This window comes from Cornus florida, unplaced genomic scaffold (assembly GCF_030987335.1).
Source record: "Cornus florida cultivar Cherokee Brave unplaced genomic scaffold, ASM3098733v1 CherokeeBrave_3.0.0_Hap2_Chr04, whole genome shotgun sequence".
Taxonomy (NCBI): domain Eukaryota; kingdom Viridiplantae; phylum Streptophyta; class Magnoliopsida; order Cornales; family Cornaceae; genus Cornus; species Cornus florida.
In genome coordinates, this window is record NW_026775574.1 from 106,773,801 (window position 1) to 106,791,874 (window position 18,074).

At 37.0% G+C, this 18,074-nt stretch overlaps 2 protein-coding genes across 2 annotated transcripts; both read right to left on the reverse strand.

Annotated features, from left to right (window-relative positions):
- Nucleotides 1-316: 316 nt before the first annotated feature.
- Nucleotides 317-890, reverse strand: LOC132304551 (probable steroid-binding protein 3). Its single transcript, XM_059802294.1, has one exon. It carries the CDS (start codon nucleotides 834-836, stop codon nucleotides 534-536), a length of 303 nt encoding a protein of 100 aa, XP_059658277.1. The 5' UTR covers nucleotides 837-890; the 3' UTR covers nucleotides 317-533.
- Nucleotides 891-1,985: 1,095 nt separating this feature from the next.
- Nucleotides 1,986-17,639, reverse strand: LOC132304552 (uncharacterized). Its single transcript, XM_059802295.1, has 6 exons — nucleotides 17,422-17,639; nucleotides 17,246-17,302; nucleotides 14,089-14,242; nucleotides 6,290-6,387; nucleotides 6,124-6,189; nucleotides 1,986-2,368 (listed from the first exon to the last, which is right to left on the reverse strand). Exons 1-6 carry the CDS (start codon nucleotides 17,548-17,550, stop codon nucleotides 2,330-2,332), a joined length of 543 nt encoding a protein of 180 aa, XP_059658278.1. The 5' UTR covers nucleotides 17,551-17,639; the 3' UTR covers nucleotides 1,986-2,329.
- Nucleotides 17,640-18,074: the final 435 nt, after the last annotated feature.

The window sequence follows — 18,074 nt, forward strand, 5'->3', positions numbered from 1 at the left end:
ATATGATTATAACCAAAATATGAACTAGAATGACTTACAACATACAAAATTAATGAATTTTTCTGCCTCAACTTGTGTTTAGACTTTATAATCATTGTAAAATATGAAGTCCGTCACAATTCAACAAAAGCATAATAATAAGCTGGAAACAGGAAACATGGATCAGTAAAACCAAATTGCAGTGGAGACCAATTGCTTAGTAGGACATATTACATAAACCCAGAATGTATTAATTAATGCCAAAAGATCAATAGGACAAAACTGCATAAAATTTCAACCCATACACACACACAAAAAAAAGAAAAAGAAAAGGAAATTTACACAACCTGACCTCCATTTATTTATGCACCCCAATCATTCATGAGACAGTTATATCATACAGGAATCTTCAGATCCAACAACCAGAAACCACAATTAACAAACCAAATAAACAAAGAAAACCGAGAAGTTGATGCTTCAAACAACAGACAGTATCACATACAAATATATATATATATATATATATATGGATATGTAATGATGAGAATGATCTACTAAGGGACAACTCGGCCAACAATGGGGTACTTAGCTTCGAATTTCTTTTCCCAATCGTTGAGGACACCAATCTCTTTGTCGGAGAGTGCGTCGAGAGAGGCACAGACGTCCTCTTCATTTTTGCTCATCTTGGCCAGAGCTCTGCTGGCGTCCTTGCCGGAGAACATGGCGTATGCGCCGCCGGGACCGTAGAAGGACTTGCCGGTGGTGACGTCAAAGATGCGGCCTTTCACCGCCAAGTAGATGGGCTTTGACGGATCTGTACCGTCGTATTGCTTCAGTTGGTCGGACGTCAGCTCCATTAGATTATCTATCTATTCTATCTATTGTGACTTCCTGTGATGTAATTACAGATACCCCCTCTAGTCTATATATATTTAGGGCTAATTTCATAAAACCCCTCAATACTTTTAAATTTTTTATTATAAACCCAACTAATTTTGAAAAATACACTATAAAAAGTTATCATATTACCTTAATATACATATATCCGGTTAATGAGACTGTGAAATGACAAATTTAATTTTATTATTTAATATTAAATTATTTTTTTTTTTAAATTACAAAAATACCCTTTTGATTTGTCTACCCACCATCTCTCTCAAACTCTCACCCCTCTCTAAAACAGATCCATCAAAAAAATCACCAAAAGCTCAATAAATTCAAATTGTTTCTTCCTTCGTTACGAGGGCTTCTTTGTTGGTCATCCGCAGAGTGCAATTGGCTTTATATCCAGCTACATATTGTATCATGTTCTAGAAGACCAAGACTTGATAAGTGGACGGATCGAGCCAAGAAGTGCATAGGTATTGGTATTTACTCTAATTTCATTTTGTCCAAAAGATCAAACTTATTCTATCTATTTTTTAAATAGTTTTCATAAACGTAGCGACATTGCTCAAGTAGTAAAAGGCCAGATGCCCCTCACCACCCCCATAATGCCAAGTAGCAGGCCAGATGCCCCTCACCACCCCCATGATGCCAAGTAGCGACATTGCTCAAGTAGTAAAAGGCCAGATGCCCCTCACCACCCCATGATGCCAAGTACACTCATTATCCCTCCAACCATCGCCAAGTCAAAAAGATAATAATAATAATAATTTTTGTGAAAAAAATAAAAAATAAAATTTCAATCATTAAATATCTTTTTATATTATTTTTATTCGCTAACCACCAACCTCCCTGTATGATTGCTATCACAATATTAAATCTCAGATTTCAATTGAAAACTTAAATCTTTTTATTTTCCACAATAGACAGAAATAATTAACATGAAATTGAAAATTTATTTCACTATTTACCTTCCATATATTTGCAATACAAATTCTCCTCCCAAAACCCGCCCAGCTACATTTAATAGACCGTTTTGATTGGAGACGGAGAGCTTTGCTAAATTGGGACGTGGATGGGGTTGGGGTCCCCCGTCCCAAACCCGCCCGTCGCCACCGTGATCATGTAATCATTTCTTTATATTTTACATCAATTCATCATTCCAACATACTAATGGAAAATTCACAGTAATAACTTCGTACCTAAATCTATTCAATAAATAATGTTTAACAAAAATGACATTCAATTATACACTTTGGATCACTTTAAGTTACTACAAAGTACAAACTAATTCTTCAAGCCTACAAGTTAAGAGTAGTATGGTCCATGAAATCATAACCACCAAACTCTTGTGTTAGACCAAAGTGAACCACGAATTATTCAATTATCCGCTCCAATAATTCCGCTTTACGTTCATCTATCCTTGGAAATTCACCGCGCCTGGAGATCAAACCAAGAAAGCACCCTAATGCAGGGGAATACCACCACCAGAATACTCAACCTCCTGAAATGAAACACTCTTGCTTGTTAAAAAGAATTACATTGAGTAGCAATCATACAGATTTTCAGCAATATTCACAGGCAAAAATGAGAAGAAAAAACATTGGTAGAAAATATAACGTCTCAACCATAACCAAGGGAGTTAAGAGATTGGCATAAACAACGGCAGTATACAAGGTTTGAGAAAGTCCTATGGTTGAAAGTGCCACATACATCAGTTATTTCCTTCATACACACCCAAGCATGGATCAGTGAAGGGCTTCTAAATTTATACTTTTTTGCATTTAAAGCCATAAAATTTTGAAATTGCCCCCTCTATATTAATTTGCCCCCCCTCATATGAATTCCTAGATCCGTCCCTGTACACACCATTGAGAAGTTATATAATATGAACATTTCTTCAAAAACCCAATTGATTGATGAATAAAGTCTCATTTGTGTGATTTCAAGGAGTGTTCAAAAGTGTTCTACATGTTCCAAGCCCTAAATGATTTCAAGGTACATGAGGAGTACCAAGTGTAGCCGATTATGTTGCAGGATTGCACCTTCCTATCCATGATCAAGTTGTTTTCCAGGACTTGGTACAGATAGATGATGTGTATTGTCATGCGCTTAAGGTATAGTCAATTTAGGCAGTCAACTCATGGGATAGGTATGGCTTAGGGTGCAATGGGATCAACTGGTAAACTCAAGTAGGAGGTTGAGTGTCCAATAATATTCAAAATATAACACCTCCAATGTCCACTAAAGCCAATCAAAATCAAGCAGATAATGTTAAGGTTATCCTCGGTCCGAAACTTACTACACTCAATTGCTTCAAGTGTGGTCAACCAAAATATAGACCTCAGCTTGTGCTAGGAGAAAATGTTCAATTTTTATAGATCAACGTGTACGTGATCACAACCATGAGAATGAGTTTGATCAAGATTGATTCAATTGTAGAGGAAGAGACTTCAGTTCAAGAGGAGGAAGTTGATGATGACATTGATGGTAAGTTCCTCCTGATTTAGTGTCTGATGGCTCCTGAAGTCTCATCAGATGACAGATGGTGACAAGTATCTTTTACATGATAATGAGTTTGATCAAGATTGACTCATTTGTAGAGGAAGAGACTGAACTCCAAGAGGAAGTTGATGATGATATTGATGGTCAGTTCCTCTCAGTTTAGTGTCATGATAGCTCTTGAAGCCTCATCAGATGATAGATGGTTTAGACAAGTACCTTCTACACCACTGGAAAAGTGTGGTAAGCTATATTACATGGACTCTCCCATCTCCTTTCATGTACCCGTATCGATACAACACGACATGAAGATCAGTATGGGTGTGTGTCCAACACACAAACTCAAATCAGACAGTTCGGTGTTGATTGAAGATGAAGTAAAAAACCAAAATTTAATAGAAGAAAAGAGTTTCCTATTTATGGGATAGGTAGAAACCCCCTTATCACCACGTGCCATTTAATTAAAAATTATAATCAAGTATACCCTTAAAGAACAAGAAAATAAAATATTACATTAATTCTATAATGCATAATATATTTTAATGTGTAGTACGTGTCCACATGCCTGCATCCAATTGGATACACTTTAGTTAAACTTAATGTGGTAAGCTGTGGTAAGTTGTTATTCATAGCACATGCACTGAAAACTTTGTCTCCCAATAAATGGTTGACAAACTTCAACTGAAAGGAAAGAAATTAGCCAGGCCATACAAGGGGCCTAGTTTGAGGAAACAAAGGAGGTCATTTGAAGTTTTCATTTACAAGGTGCCCAAACTTTGGTTGTTTAGGGAAGCTTTTGTTGCATAAAATTAACTGTTCAATAGTGCAGCATTAATTGAGTAAATGTAGTAGCAAATAAGTCAACATTTTTTTACTTATCAAAAAATAAATAAAATTAACTGTTCAATAAAGTTTGTAGTTTAAGCAAAATAAAATCTGCAAAGTATAGCTGATTTGTGGTTGATTACTTATCAAAAAAAAAAAAAGATTTGTGGTTGATTATTCATCATTTTCTAGTTATTTAAAATAATACCAATATTAATTTACCGATTGTTTTAGATAAAATTCATCAGTTCTCCACCCATTTTGTAGAAGTCTTGTGGTAAACCTAGGGCTGCAGCATCATTGTTTTAAATAATGAAATGATAGAATTTATTTATACAATACTGTTGTTTGGATAAAAAGCTTTTATTTGCTTCAGATTCTGATATGAACTCTCAAAATGTTACATTAGCAGCTTCAAGTAATTGTCAGAAAACATTCACTTACCTAGGAAGCCCGATTAAGCGTACATATTTGAGCCCAAAACAACATGAATTTTGTGCATTGAAACTGGTCAATACCTAGCGCTGCAGCATCATTGTTTAAAAGAATGAAATGATAGGATTTATTTATACAATTGGGATAAAAGGCTTTTATTTGCTTCAGAAACTGATATAAACTCTCAATTTGTTTCATTAGCCGCTTCAAGTAATTTTTAGAAAACTCTCACTTACCTAGGAAGACAGATTAAGCCTGTATATTTGAGCCCCAAAACCACATGAATTTTGTGCATTGAAATTGAAGCGTCAGACCCAATTTAAGAGTAATACTGATTTCCTTTCTCCAGTAAAATCTACACTCCTAGGTAGGTTTCAGATAAATTAACAAGTGATTTTTCACCTTGCCAGATGCTCAGGTTTTTCTTTTCTCTATTATATCTTCATTTTACTGCTTCTCTAGTTATTCCTCACTTCAAACTCCAACAATTTGGGTAGAAAGCATGCTATAACAGTTTTGAACCCTCAACAACCCCTTGAGGTTCAATTCTCTACGTTAAAACTCCATTAATTTGTTGAACCAACTGCTTTTCATCAACTTAATATTCTGTGATAACCAAACATTTTCATACATTATTTCGCTCGCAAATGTACCTTATTGGGTGCTACCAGAGCAACTCAAATTGTCCCACAGTTCAAACAGCTCTGGCAGCAGACACTTTTGCCCTAAATAATAGGGGCAGTCCTGGTGTAAAAGGAAACCTAGCTAGAACTTAATTAGTAGTGCATTGGAACTTCTTCAAAGTTCAAAACAGTAAAGAACAGAGACTTGTAGCTTCAGCTTGATGAATTGGCAGAATATTATTCCAAAAAAACTTCTATATTAGGTAATAGTCAAGCTTTAAAAACTGTAATTCTGCTCACAATCTCACTATTACTATGTTATGAAATTTGAAATACATCGTGGTAAAGCCTCAAAATAACTAAAAAAAAAATTCTATTTATACATAAAAATTGTTTTTTTTAGGTAAGTATTCATCAAGAAACTTAATCCCTCATATACAAAATAGTTTAGAACACATGAAAATAACTAAAGGAAAGTAGAAAAGCTTGTAAAACTCAACATTGTTTTATGAAAAAGCACAAAATATTTGATTGTTTTGAGAATTGCTGCTGCAATTCTTGTACCCAATGCATCACTAGTTCAGATTGAGTTTGAATCTCTGCAATTGTTCATATGACTCATTTCAGTAACAAGATGAAAGGACGCTTAAACTTCAGACAACCTAAATCCTATAGCAGAAAATGGAAAGCTACTAATGGCTGTTTGGTTCAGTTTCTGATTTAGAGAACTCTCTCTCATTTTTCTTTCAGAGTATTTTAGTGTTGTTAATTCATTAATCCTGACAAGATAACACCGTAATTTAGTAAGAGAACAGGAATTTTTATACCAATTAAACAAAGAAAACTGTATGCCAGTTGGGTACAAGTATTGAACCTGAGCAGGTGGTAAGGATGAAACCCAGTCTGATGCATGAGTTGGAAGAAGACCCAATGTGTTAAGCTGGCCAACAAGAAGTAAATTTCATATGAATAAAGGAGGACATTAGAAATGCCACAATATAAAAATACAGTTATTTGAAGGGTCAAAAAAGGCAGCCCACCTTCCAGACACCCAGTGCTAGACCCGCCAAGTTAAGGGCAATGAAAAGTAATTTGGGACCGAGGAGTTCCACTTTACTGTCCTTGTAAGGCTCAAAAACTGCAAAATGAACTTGACAGTTAACATGTTTGAGTTCGAACTTTGAAGAAAGAAACATAACACCTAAAAAATTGCTAGGTGGAAGACCATGACATGCTGAAACCATGTGAAAATTGCGTGAAAATGGAAACCTAAACATCAATTTCTACAAGTGCAAGTCAAATAGTTCATTTCCAATATCTTCACGGTTGTAAATTTCCCACACATAGATTTAATATGGACAATAAGTATAAATAATTCTAACTTATGGTTTAAGTGATTGGGTAGAAGGCCGCATTTAAAAGGAAAAAATAATACTTATTGCTGGAGAGAAAAGATTATTTTACAGTTATAGAACAAGGGCTTATGAGTCTAAAATATAATATCACCATTTGTATCTTTTCTGCCAAATGACTCCTACAATGTCTTGGGGAGACTAGAACCATCCACCTTCCGCTTTTAAGAAGAGGAGATACCCCTAGGCCACATGCCACTATTAATGCTTGCCAAACTTTTCATGAAACTAAGGAAGGGTAACTGCCCCAGGGGGAACTGATGGAGATCCCAAACCTAGTGGTCTACACACTTACTATAGGCGTAGGTGCAGAGGATGATTTCTGATTTATTCTATTTTATTTTATATTCGACTTTATTTATTTATTTAGGATTTATGTTCCCTAATTTTTATATTTGACTTTCTTCAAGTATTTAGGGTTTTAAGCTATAGATATGGCTGATGGATACATTGTGACGTACGTTTTTATGATTATTGATATTGATATTGAGAATATTGTTTAAGATTTCTTCCCTCTATTCTTCTTCTTCTCCCTTATTCTCTATTCTCCTGCATCAGTTTTGGTATCAGAGCAAAGATCCATAGATTTCACAACTGTTCAGAGCAATCAAACCCTTCTTCTTCTCCCTTATTCTCTATTCCTCTTCTTCTCCTACATCAGTTTTGGTATCAGAGCAAAGATCCATAGATTTCACAACTGTTCAGAGCAATCAAACCCTTACTCTTCTGTTCACAGCAATCAAGTCCATCCGTACAAGTCGATCCACAAAACCCTAGTCACTCCCATCCAGACAAGCCCCAACAGTCGTTAATCACCAGCCCTGTTCACTCATCGGAACCCTAGTACCACTGTCACAAAATCCAGATTGGAACCCTAACATCACTGTCGCAAAATCCAGAACCACACCACCACTGCCTCACCATCACCGAAACCCAAACAAACCCTTTTTACCGAAACCATCAGTCATACTCCACAAAACCTGAAACCTTAGTCATTTCCCAAACAAACTGTAATTGCCAAAACCCCTCAACCCATACCATCGGTTCTCTGCAATTCCCAAAAAAAAAAAAATCCAGCACCCAAAATCACCGCAAATCAGTCACAAAACCCCAACACATAAATTGAAGCCAAACTCCAGCGAACATCAAGCTAACAGATTCTTGCCGTCAGTTCTTGCTACCGTCTTCAGCCGTTGCCGGAACCTGCAAATAGTCTCACCATCTTCGTAGTCATCATTGGAGCACTATATCGTCGCCATAAGATTCATCTCTGGTCATTGCCGTCGTCGGAGCTTCCTGTCATCGCTGCAATTAGATTGTTAACTCGCAGAAGCCTTGGGTCCCTGGTTTGCGATTTGGAAAGCAGTACAGATTTATATCCCATTCCAAACTAGGCATGTTTGGGTACAGGTACAAAGGTAGTCCAATCCTGGAACTAAACTAGAATTGAACCATTTTCAGAAGAAGCCAGTCCAGAAGTAGCCCAGTTCAAAAAAATAAAAATTAAAAAGAATATCAGTTTCAGTTTACTGCCACTTTTGGATTGCCTGCTTCACTTGGGATCCACTTGGCACTTTGGAAAAGGTATTTTTTCTTCATTTGAAAATTGTTCTAATACTTTATATATTTATTTGGTAGTCTAGAAAATTTTGCATGGTCCTAACTGAAACCATTTAAATTTTGAACCCTTTTAAATTGCCTTAGTTGCACCTTAATTTCATAATCACAAAAAAATAAAAAATAAAAACAAAACTCTTTATTTTGAAATCATCTCGACGGACCACGCACCTTCTTTGCACCCAAATCCCTATCCCTTGTGCATGAACTTTTAGTATAATTAATTTCATTGCATTCTAAATTCCTATTTATGCATAATAGTATTTAATAATTTGAATTACTGAGTTCAATTTAAAGTCAAATATCGGCACATATTCCATTAAATCACCATGACCATTGGAGACTTTTATGCAAAAGTCAATCTAAAATGGAAGAGAAAATTCATAACATGGAACAAAATATGAAAACTATTGCCAAATCCGTGGCCCGACTCAGTGAAGAGGTGGCTAAACTAACCACTTCTATGGGTAGGCGTCCTAGTAATGAGCATGAGGTTCACATGTCTGTTTCTCCTATGCTTAGGACAAGTCCAAATGGTAGTCATCATGATAATCCAATTGAGCTTTCAAATCCCCGTCGTGGCCTTCTCCCTGTGCTAGAGTCATCTCGAACCACTCAACAAAGGGATCCTAACTTTAGGGAGAGTCAAGTTCCAAATTCTAGAAGACCTATATCACATGTTCAGCCTGATCGTAGGTTTCCACAGGAATACTTTAGGATTTAGATGACTTTGAGCCAGTGTTTGAGGATGATTGTGAGGATCATCAGAGACCTTTTAGACCCCAGGGTAGATACCAAGATAGGCGTCACCACTTCCCTCAAAGACATTACCATGACCAACCTAGGTACTATCCTAATGATTCGGGCGACATTACCAAGAAAGTTAAGGTCGATGCTCATAAACTATGATCGTAGGTTAGATCCTAAATCCTAATGCGTTCCTTTACTTGTTAGTTGACATGGAAGACTACTTTGAGTGGTATGATATGTCGGATAGTCACAGAATACAATTTGCAAAGATGAAATTGGTGGGCTCTGCCAACAGGCATTGGCAAGGAGTTCAAAGCAATTTAGAATGCTTATGTGATCCACCTGTTACACTGTGGACTGAAATGAAACATAAATTAAAAGAAAAATATCTTCCCACATACTACAGGAGGCAATTGCTAGACCAATGGAGACAGATGTCTTCTAGTGTGACTGAGGCACTCATGATAAGATGTGAGGTAAATGAAGAGCCATGGGTCACAGTAGCTAAATTCATCAATGGATTAAAGCCTGAGATCAAGAGAGAAGTCAATTTGCATGTGCCTGAAACGTTAGAAGAAGCTTATCATAAGACCTTAGAGATTGAGAAATATTATAAGCTTCCTAACCCTAGGCGAATGATTTCATAAGCTGGGGAGTCCCAACAACCAAGGTCGGTTTCTTTCAAGAGATCTTGTGGAACTGTACAATCTGGGATCGCTGCCTCTAGAGGTAGCAATAATTTTGATCAAAGGGCTAATATTTCCAAGGGTAAGGAAATTTCAATGTCTAGAACTCGACCTGATATGTCATCTATTGAGTGTTTTCATTGTCATAGTAAGGGTCATTATGCTTCACATTGTCCTCATCGTACAATGACCATAAGCACTGAGAAAAATGAAATTGTTGAAGAGGAATTGCTTAGTGTTGTCAATGCTGTAAAAGATCCCTTAGAAAATGAGGAGGTTGAGGAAGATTTAGAAATTGAAGATGCACACATTAGTGTTGTGTGGTGCATTCCAACTACTCCTACTAAGGAGGATAATTGGAAATGCACCAGCATCTTCCATACATACCTAAGATGTGGAGATAGAGTCTGCAAGATTGTCATTGATGGAGGAAGTTCAATGAATGTAGTTTCCAAATCAGGTGTTGCATGAAGCTTCAACACGAACCACACCCACAACCATATAGGGTAGCATGGGTAAACAAGACTTCAGTGTTTGGTTCCTCTCCAAATGGGCGAATATTCGGAAAAGATTTGGTGTGATGTCCTACCTATGGATGTAGCCTATATACTTCTTGGTCACCCCTGGCTTTATGATTACTAATCATGGGAGAGATAACACTTATGTGTTCAAATATAAGGGCAAAACCATCATGTTAACACCCACAAAGCCAATTGAACAAGATAGTAAATCCAAACATAAGTTGCAATCTCAGTCTAATGAGAAGAAACACCTCCACATCTTGACCCGAAAGGAGGACAGGAAGCAGGCATTGAACTAGCACTTGTTGCGAAGGAAATTCCTGAAGAACCTTCTGATGAAGTGGTGGATCCAACTCCAGTTGAGGTCACTAAGTTGTTGCAAAAATTTCAAGATGTGACACCGGAGGAGTTGCCAGATGAATTACCTCCCATGAGGGATATTCAACATGCAATTAACAGGCCAGTGGTCTAGCAGTACCAGACCTCTACTTCCCAAAGGGAGGTCAGGGATTCGAGCCTCGGTGGAGGCATGTGTGTGTGAGTACCAACATGCAATTGACTTAGTTCCAAGATCCCAATTGCCTAACCTCCCTCATTTTCGAATGAACCCTAAGGAGCATGTTTTTTTTTTTTTTTTTTTTTTTTCCCTAGTTGGGACTCACACACACTACCTCCACTAAGGTTTGAACCCCTGACCTCCCTTTGGGAAGTAGAAGCCTTGTACCGCTAGGCCACAAGCCTGTTGGTTAAGGAGCATATTGAATTGAAAAGGCACGTTGATGGATACTAGAGATAGTCTTAGTCCATGTGTTGTCCCAGCTCTTTTGACTCCTAAGAAAGATGGTTCTTGGAGAATGTGTGTTGATAGCCTAGCCATTAACAAAATCACAATTAAGTATAGGTTTCCCATACCTCGTTTAGATGAAATGGCTGGTTCCCAGTGGTTCTCCAAGATTGACTTGCGTAGTGGTTACCAGCAAATCCGCATTAGACGAGGTGATGAATGGAAAACCACCTTTAAGACACAAGATGGACTTTATGAGTGGCTAGTCATGCCCTATGGGTTGTCAAATGCACCAAGTACATTCATGAGGGTCATGGCTCAAGTCCTTCGTCCTTTCATAGGAAATTTTTTGGTGGTTTACTTTGATGATGTTTTAATTTATAGCAGGTCTAAAGGAGAACACTTATGTCATCTTTGACAAGTTCTTGAGGTTCTTTGAGTTGAAAAGTTATATGTTAATCTCAAGAAATGCTCTTTCATGAAGACTAAAGTGATTTTCCTAGGATTTATTGTCTCTAAGCAAGGAATTGCTGCAGATCCCAAAAAAGGTAAAAGCAATTAAAGAGTGGCCTGAACCTAAATCCATTTCAGAGGTTCGTAGTTTCCATGGTTTGGCTACTTTTCATAGGCGGTTTATCAAGGGATTTAGTTCCATTATGGCTCCTATGATAGACTGTTTGAAGAAAGGGGAGTTTAAATGGGCTGCACCTGCAGCGCGAGCCTTTAACGAAATCAAGCAGAAAATGACTGAAGCACCAGTTCTACGTCATCCTAACTTCTCCAGAGTTTTTGAGGTTGCTTGTGATGCGTCTGGAGTTGGAATAGGAGGTGTCTTAAGTCAAGAGGGTCAACCCATTGTGTACTTCAGCGAGAAGCTTAATGAAGCTAAACAAAAATATTCTACTTATGAGAAAGAGTTTTACATTGTTGTACATGCACTCCACTATTGGCGATATTACTTGTTGAAGAGTTTGTTTTATACTCCGATCACCAAGCCTTAAGGTACCTTCACTCCCAAAGAAAGTTAAGTGCCGAGCATTAAAAAAGGGTTGCTTTTCTACAAGAGTACACTGTTGTGCTCAATTACCATAATGGCTCAGAAAATAAGCCTGCTGATGTTCTCAGTCTAGTTGTAGCTATTGTTCAAGCTATGAGTGTCAGTGTTATAGGCTTTGAAAGGATGAAGGATGAGTACTCCACTTGTCCTGATTTTCGGAAAATATTTTCAGAGATTCAGGATGGTAACCGTAGATATTATGTTGACTTTGTGATTAAAGATGGTTATCTATTCCGAAGCTCTAGACTTTGCATTCCACGCACATCAATTAGAGATTTCTTAGTCAGGGAATTACATGCGGGAGGACTTGTTGGTCACTTTGGTAGAGATTAGACAATTTCCCTAGTAAAGGACATAATTTATTGGCCTTTCTTTACAGGGTGACGTTGCTAGGATCGTTTCTCAGTGTCGCACATGCCAATTGGCTAAAGCTAAGAAGAGAAATACTGGATTGTATACCCCTTTGTCTGTCCCACACACGCCATGGAGAGATCTTATCATGGATTTTGTTCTAGGGTTGCCTAAGACCTCTAGAGGACATGATTCAATTTTAGTTGTTGTGGATAGGTTTTCTAAGATGGCTCACTTCATTTGTTGTAGCAAGACAACTGATGCTTCACATGTGGCTAAGTTGCTCTTTGGGGAAATTGTTAGGCTCCATGGATTACCCATTTCCATTGTGTCTGATAGGGATGTCAAGTTTGTGAGTCACTTTTGGAAAGACACTTTTGAAACTTTTTGAGACTAATATGAAATTTTCCTCTGCTTTCCAGCCCCAAAATGATGGTCAGACCGAGGTTGTTAATAGAAGTTTAGGAGACTCACTTAGGTGCCTATAATAGTTCGGTGAATAGGTGTACTGGTAAGAGCCCTTTTGAGATTGTTTACGGTTTTTCCACTCGCCAGTATGTTGACCCTATTCCTTTACCACTTGAATCCCATCCTTCTGAGTCTGCTGATTTCTTCGCCCAGCACATGCGTGATGTTCATGCAGATATAAGACGGAATATTGCTCAAGTAATGAAAATTATAAAATTGCTGCTAACGCTCATCATAGGAATAAAGAATTCAATGAAGGAGATTATGTTATGGTTCGTGTTCGCAAAGAGCATTATCCTAAAAACTCCTCCAAGAAATTGCATGCCTGTGCCACTGGCCCATTTCGTATCATTCGGGACCTGATGCTTATTTACTTGACTCAACATCTAATATGAGTATTAGTCCAATTTTCAATGTGGAGGATTTGTTTCCTTATCGAGGCATCTTTGAGCCTCCCACTTTTCCAGCAGGTACACCCACAGAGTTACATCTTCATCAACACCAGTGCCAGTTCTTTCACCGAGTCAGCCACGGAGTACAGATCAGATTGCAGAGATACTTAACCATCAGATTATTGCTTCTCATCAGGGTGGTTATCAGCGATACCTTGTCCGTTGGAGAGATTGTCCAGATACAGATGCTTCAAGGATCACAGAGGATGAGTTTCGTCGCATTGACCCAGATCTTTTGGAGCAATATCACGAGCTTTACTCTACGGAGGAGAGTTCTTCTCAGCCGGGAAGAATTGATGGAGATCCTGAACCGAGTGGTCTACGCACTTACTATAGCCGTAGGCGCAGAGGATGATTTCTGATTTATTCTATTTTATTTTATATTCGACTTTCCTTATTTATTTAGGGTTTATGTTCCCTAATTTTTATATTTGACTTTCTTTAATTATTTAGGGTTTTAAGCCTATATATATATGGCTGATGGATACATTATGACTTACATTTTTATGATTATTGATATTGAGAATATTGTTTGGGATTTCTTCCCTCTATTCTTCTTCTCCTCCCTTATTCTCTATTCTTCTTCTTCCCCTACATCGGGAAAGGGTTGAGAGAAGATTTTTTTGTTTGAAAAAGCTCCCTCTATATAACAAAATAAAACAACTCTTCCACAATTAGAAAGAAGAGAAAACTAATATAAAAGTTGCAGGCAGGAAATTTAAAACTACTCCGGTGCCTCACCTTTCCCAACCCCTTGAAGAGCACTTATAGGCTGCCAAAGAGCTGAAAATGTAATACCAATACTGAACAAATGCACTGTGCTTCCAGCCATCCACATCATGAAACCCATCATTAGCAAATTCTTGAAAGGAGCTTGTGCTACTTCCCATGCTTTCTGCTCACATAGAAATCAATAATAAAGTTAATAATAAACATTGTATCAAGACAGTGGCAATGGTACCAAAAAACTGGTTAAAACATAAAAACTTCTGCAGAGAATAGCTTTTGGTGGGTGGGGGGAAGGGTGGGGGGGAATGAGGTTTTGAAACTGCAGTAAATAGCTGGCTACTCAAATTATAAGCAGAGCTTGCTATAGTTGCTCTCACATTTCAACAAAAATATTGTATCCATTAGTGCGACTCACGAGATGCACTGTCTGGCTAAATGGTCTCTTCTAGGTGCCGAGGTACGTACTGTACTATGGTCCGGAATCCGTGTGAGGAACACAGTTGAAACTCTTCCCAAATCTACAGGGTGTGGAGGCGGATATGAATATTTCATCACTCCTAAATTCCTGTTCACGAAAAGGAAAACAAAATATCTGTATTGAGTCCGGGCATGTCTTGATGAGACCATGCGAAGATATCTTGAATTGGTTTGATTCTTTACATTCATCATTCTATAAATCTTTTTTTGTTGTCCTCACTAAAAAGAGATTGTGGAAGCAGGATGTGACACGTGGGACCGGAGAAGTCAACAATATAAATGCAACTTCTCTAATCTAAGAATGTGATCTGCTGAATCGTTGATGTTATGGCCGTAGGCTCTTCAAACAGACAAAGTGCAATTTGGGTGAACCTCGAGAATTAATTTTTGGTCCACAAATAAGAAAGCCCAAGAGTCAAAGTGTCAACTGAACATAGAAAGAGTGAGACTGTGAGACCAACGACGAAGCCATAGTTGTAGAGACGAACGACGAAGCCATAGTTTTAGAGACGAACGACGAAGCCATGTCAGTTCTTTCTTCTTCTTCTCTCTTCTCCTTTACTCTCTTCTCATCTTTGTTTACTTCTCTCCCTTCGTTTTGTTCTCTTATCTCTCTTGCCCTTTTTTTTTTTGGGCTCTTTATTTTCTCCTTTTTCTTCTTTAACACTTTCTCATTCTCTTCTCATTTACTTCTCTCTCTTCATCTACTTCTTTTGTCTCCGCATCATTTTTTTTTGGGGGGCTCTGTTTGTTTTTTTTTTCCTTTTCTTGTTAACATTTTTTTTTTTCGTTAATAGATTTATTTCTTTTTCTATTCTGTTTTGCCTTTCAAAAAAATAAATTATGTTTTGCCTTCCAAGAAAACAAATTTGTTGGTAGAGAACAGTGGCAGTAGCCTTTTAAAGTATATAAAAGGTGTGGCAAGGAGGGTTCTAAGGCTCAAACTTTAATTTGGCACATGCTAGACGATGGGGTCCACTTGGAGTCTTGCTTAATTAGGGGTTTTGGTCAAATTGCATTATTTTGGTAATTGCATTAATTATTGTGAAATTGCATTGTTTTGGTAAATTGCATCAATTAAGTTATTTGTTACTTTATTAAGCAAGAGTCAACTTTTGATTACCTCCATTATAGGGTAATGCAAAGGTCATCATTTTTTATAAAAAAGCTACTATGTAATTCTGATTACTTAGTCAATGAATGAATAACAAAATATCTTTTGAGATTTCTTGTGAGTGATTCACAAATTCTGAGGGTGTGAGGCCTTCTCTAAGTGTGATACCTAGGCTCTATTGGAGTGATTCCAATAGGCTTTTCTTTGTTATTTTCAATCTTTCTTCACTACTAACAACCCTTGAATCCTAGCTCTGTTTTCTGAATTTCCAGCCCACAAATCTTATTTGCTTTCTTCTATTTGAGCCTTTTCTTTGTCCTACATCATTTGTGCTCTGTTTTATAGTTCTTGAATGCTTATATGGTTGATGGATTTACTTTTTTGTATTTGATATTAATTTTTAGAATACTGATAAGACTTTTTTTTATTATTTTATTATTTTAATTTTTTATAAGTAGAATATTGATACGACTTATGAGATATGAATGCTTTTATGGTACTTTAAAATTTCAATTGTGTCCCTCACTTCATTCGGGCACACATTTCGCACCTCGGTTCCAAAAGACCTCTAGCGCCTTAGTGCACCTTGAGCCTTTATAACACCCCAGTGTACTAGGGTTCTTTCATTTTCGTGCTCCATTAGTGTGAATCACAAGATGCAGTCTGGCTAAATGGTCTCTTTTAGGCGCCGAGGTACGTACTGTACTGTACTATGGTCTGGAATCTGTGTGAGGAACACAACTGAAACTCTTCCCAAATCTACAGGGTGTGTAGGGGAATATGAATATTTCATCACTCCTAAATTACTGTTCACGAAAAGGAGAACAAAATATCTGTATTGAGTCCTGGCATGCCTTGATAAGACCATGCAAAGATATCTTGAATTGTTTTGATTCTTTACATTCATCATTCTATAAATCTTTTTTTGTCGTCCTCACTAAAAAGAGATTGTGGTCCTTGTGGAAGAAGGTTGTGGAAAAAATCTGATTCACGATTTAGAAAATAGGATACTGATTCCACTATGGATCCTTCTCTGATACTGTGCTTCTAATGCTCCTGAAGAAATTGAGAAAGGCATAGGAACTCAGTTCAATTAACATCTAAGATATGATGATCTCTTCAGGTTTGTTTTATAACAAATATTTCATTATTTTGTTGAGGCATATGCATACTACAAAAGAGAACTAATGGAACTATATATACACACACGTCATTTTTCATTTCTCTATTCTAAGAATGTGATCAGCGGTAGGCTCTTTGAAAGGACAAAAAGGAATTTGGGCATTTTTGGTCCACGAGAAATTATTCATTGTAGTTGAAATATTTTTTTAAGTCCAGATTTCAATTTCGGTCAATTTTCTTCTTAAACATGATTAAATAACAATTTTATATGTAAAGAAATACTTATAAAAAAAAAATGAAAGAGAAAAAGAAAAAGAAAAAGAAAAAGAAAAGAAACAGGGTATAATGCAAGGAGTTTCATTACTTGCTTGCTTGCCGAAATTGCATATAATATAATATAATTAATGGAAGCCCTAAATCTAATACATGTATATTTCTTGTATAAGTTAGAGTTACCTGAGATTTCCAATTAGCTTCAGCGTCCTTCTTTTGGCGACTCAGAGTGGAATCATCCTATAGAACAAATAAGAAACAAAATTATATTTTAGTATATTTAATTAAATATATACACACATAGAAAGCAGGAAGGAAGCAAATCTGAATATGAATATGAATCTGAAAAAAAGTAAAACCTGATCTTGAGAAGCGCGAGTGAAGCCAGGTGGATCGGGGATGTCGCGAGAGGAAGGAGTGGTGGAATTGTCAGTAAATTCAACGCCCCATCTGCGACCTCCCACCATCACTCCTTTTCCTTTATCCATCCTTAATTATTTCTATTTCTAATGTGCACCCACCCAGTAGTCTCTGTCTCTCCAACTCTCACTCCTGTTGTGTAACTTGTCTATATGTTTTATTTATATATATATATATATATATATATAGTCTATATACATATGGACTCCTATGCTGTTTCGCTGTACACGTTTTGAAGTATTGCAGGCCAACGATCCTCAATTCAATAATCGAGTGCGGTGCCGGTGCATGTCCTCAGATAAAATTTTATTTTTATTCCAATAAAATTTTAAATTCTAGTTAAACCCCCCATGATTTAAAAAAAGAAGAAGAGATATTTCCTGGTGTATCCAGCCGTGCATCAGCATATTCGAGCCCTATCAATCTAAAAATAAATGATTATTTAAAAGTGTGAATACTTTTAGTCATATTCAACGCGTATTTTATTGTATGTATTTCTGATATAGTCACACAATTGCGATATCTTCAATAGAATATTCATTTTTAAATTTGCCTTGTACAAAAATATGTCTGCTTGACAAATTTGAAAATT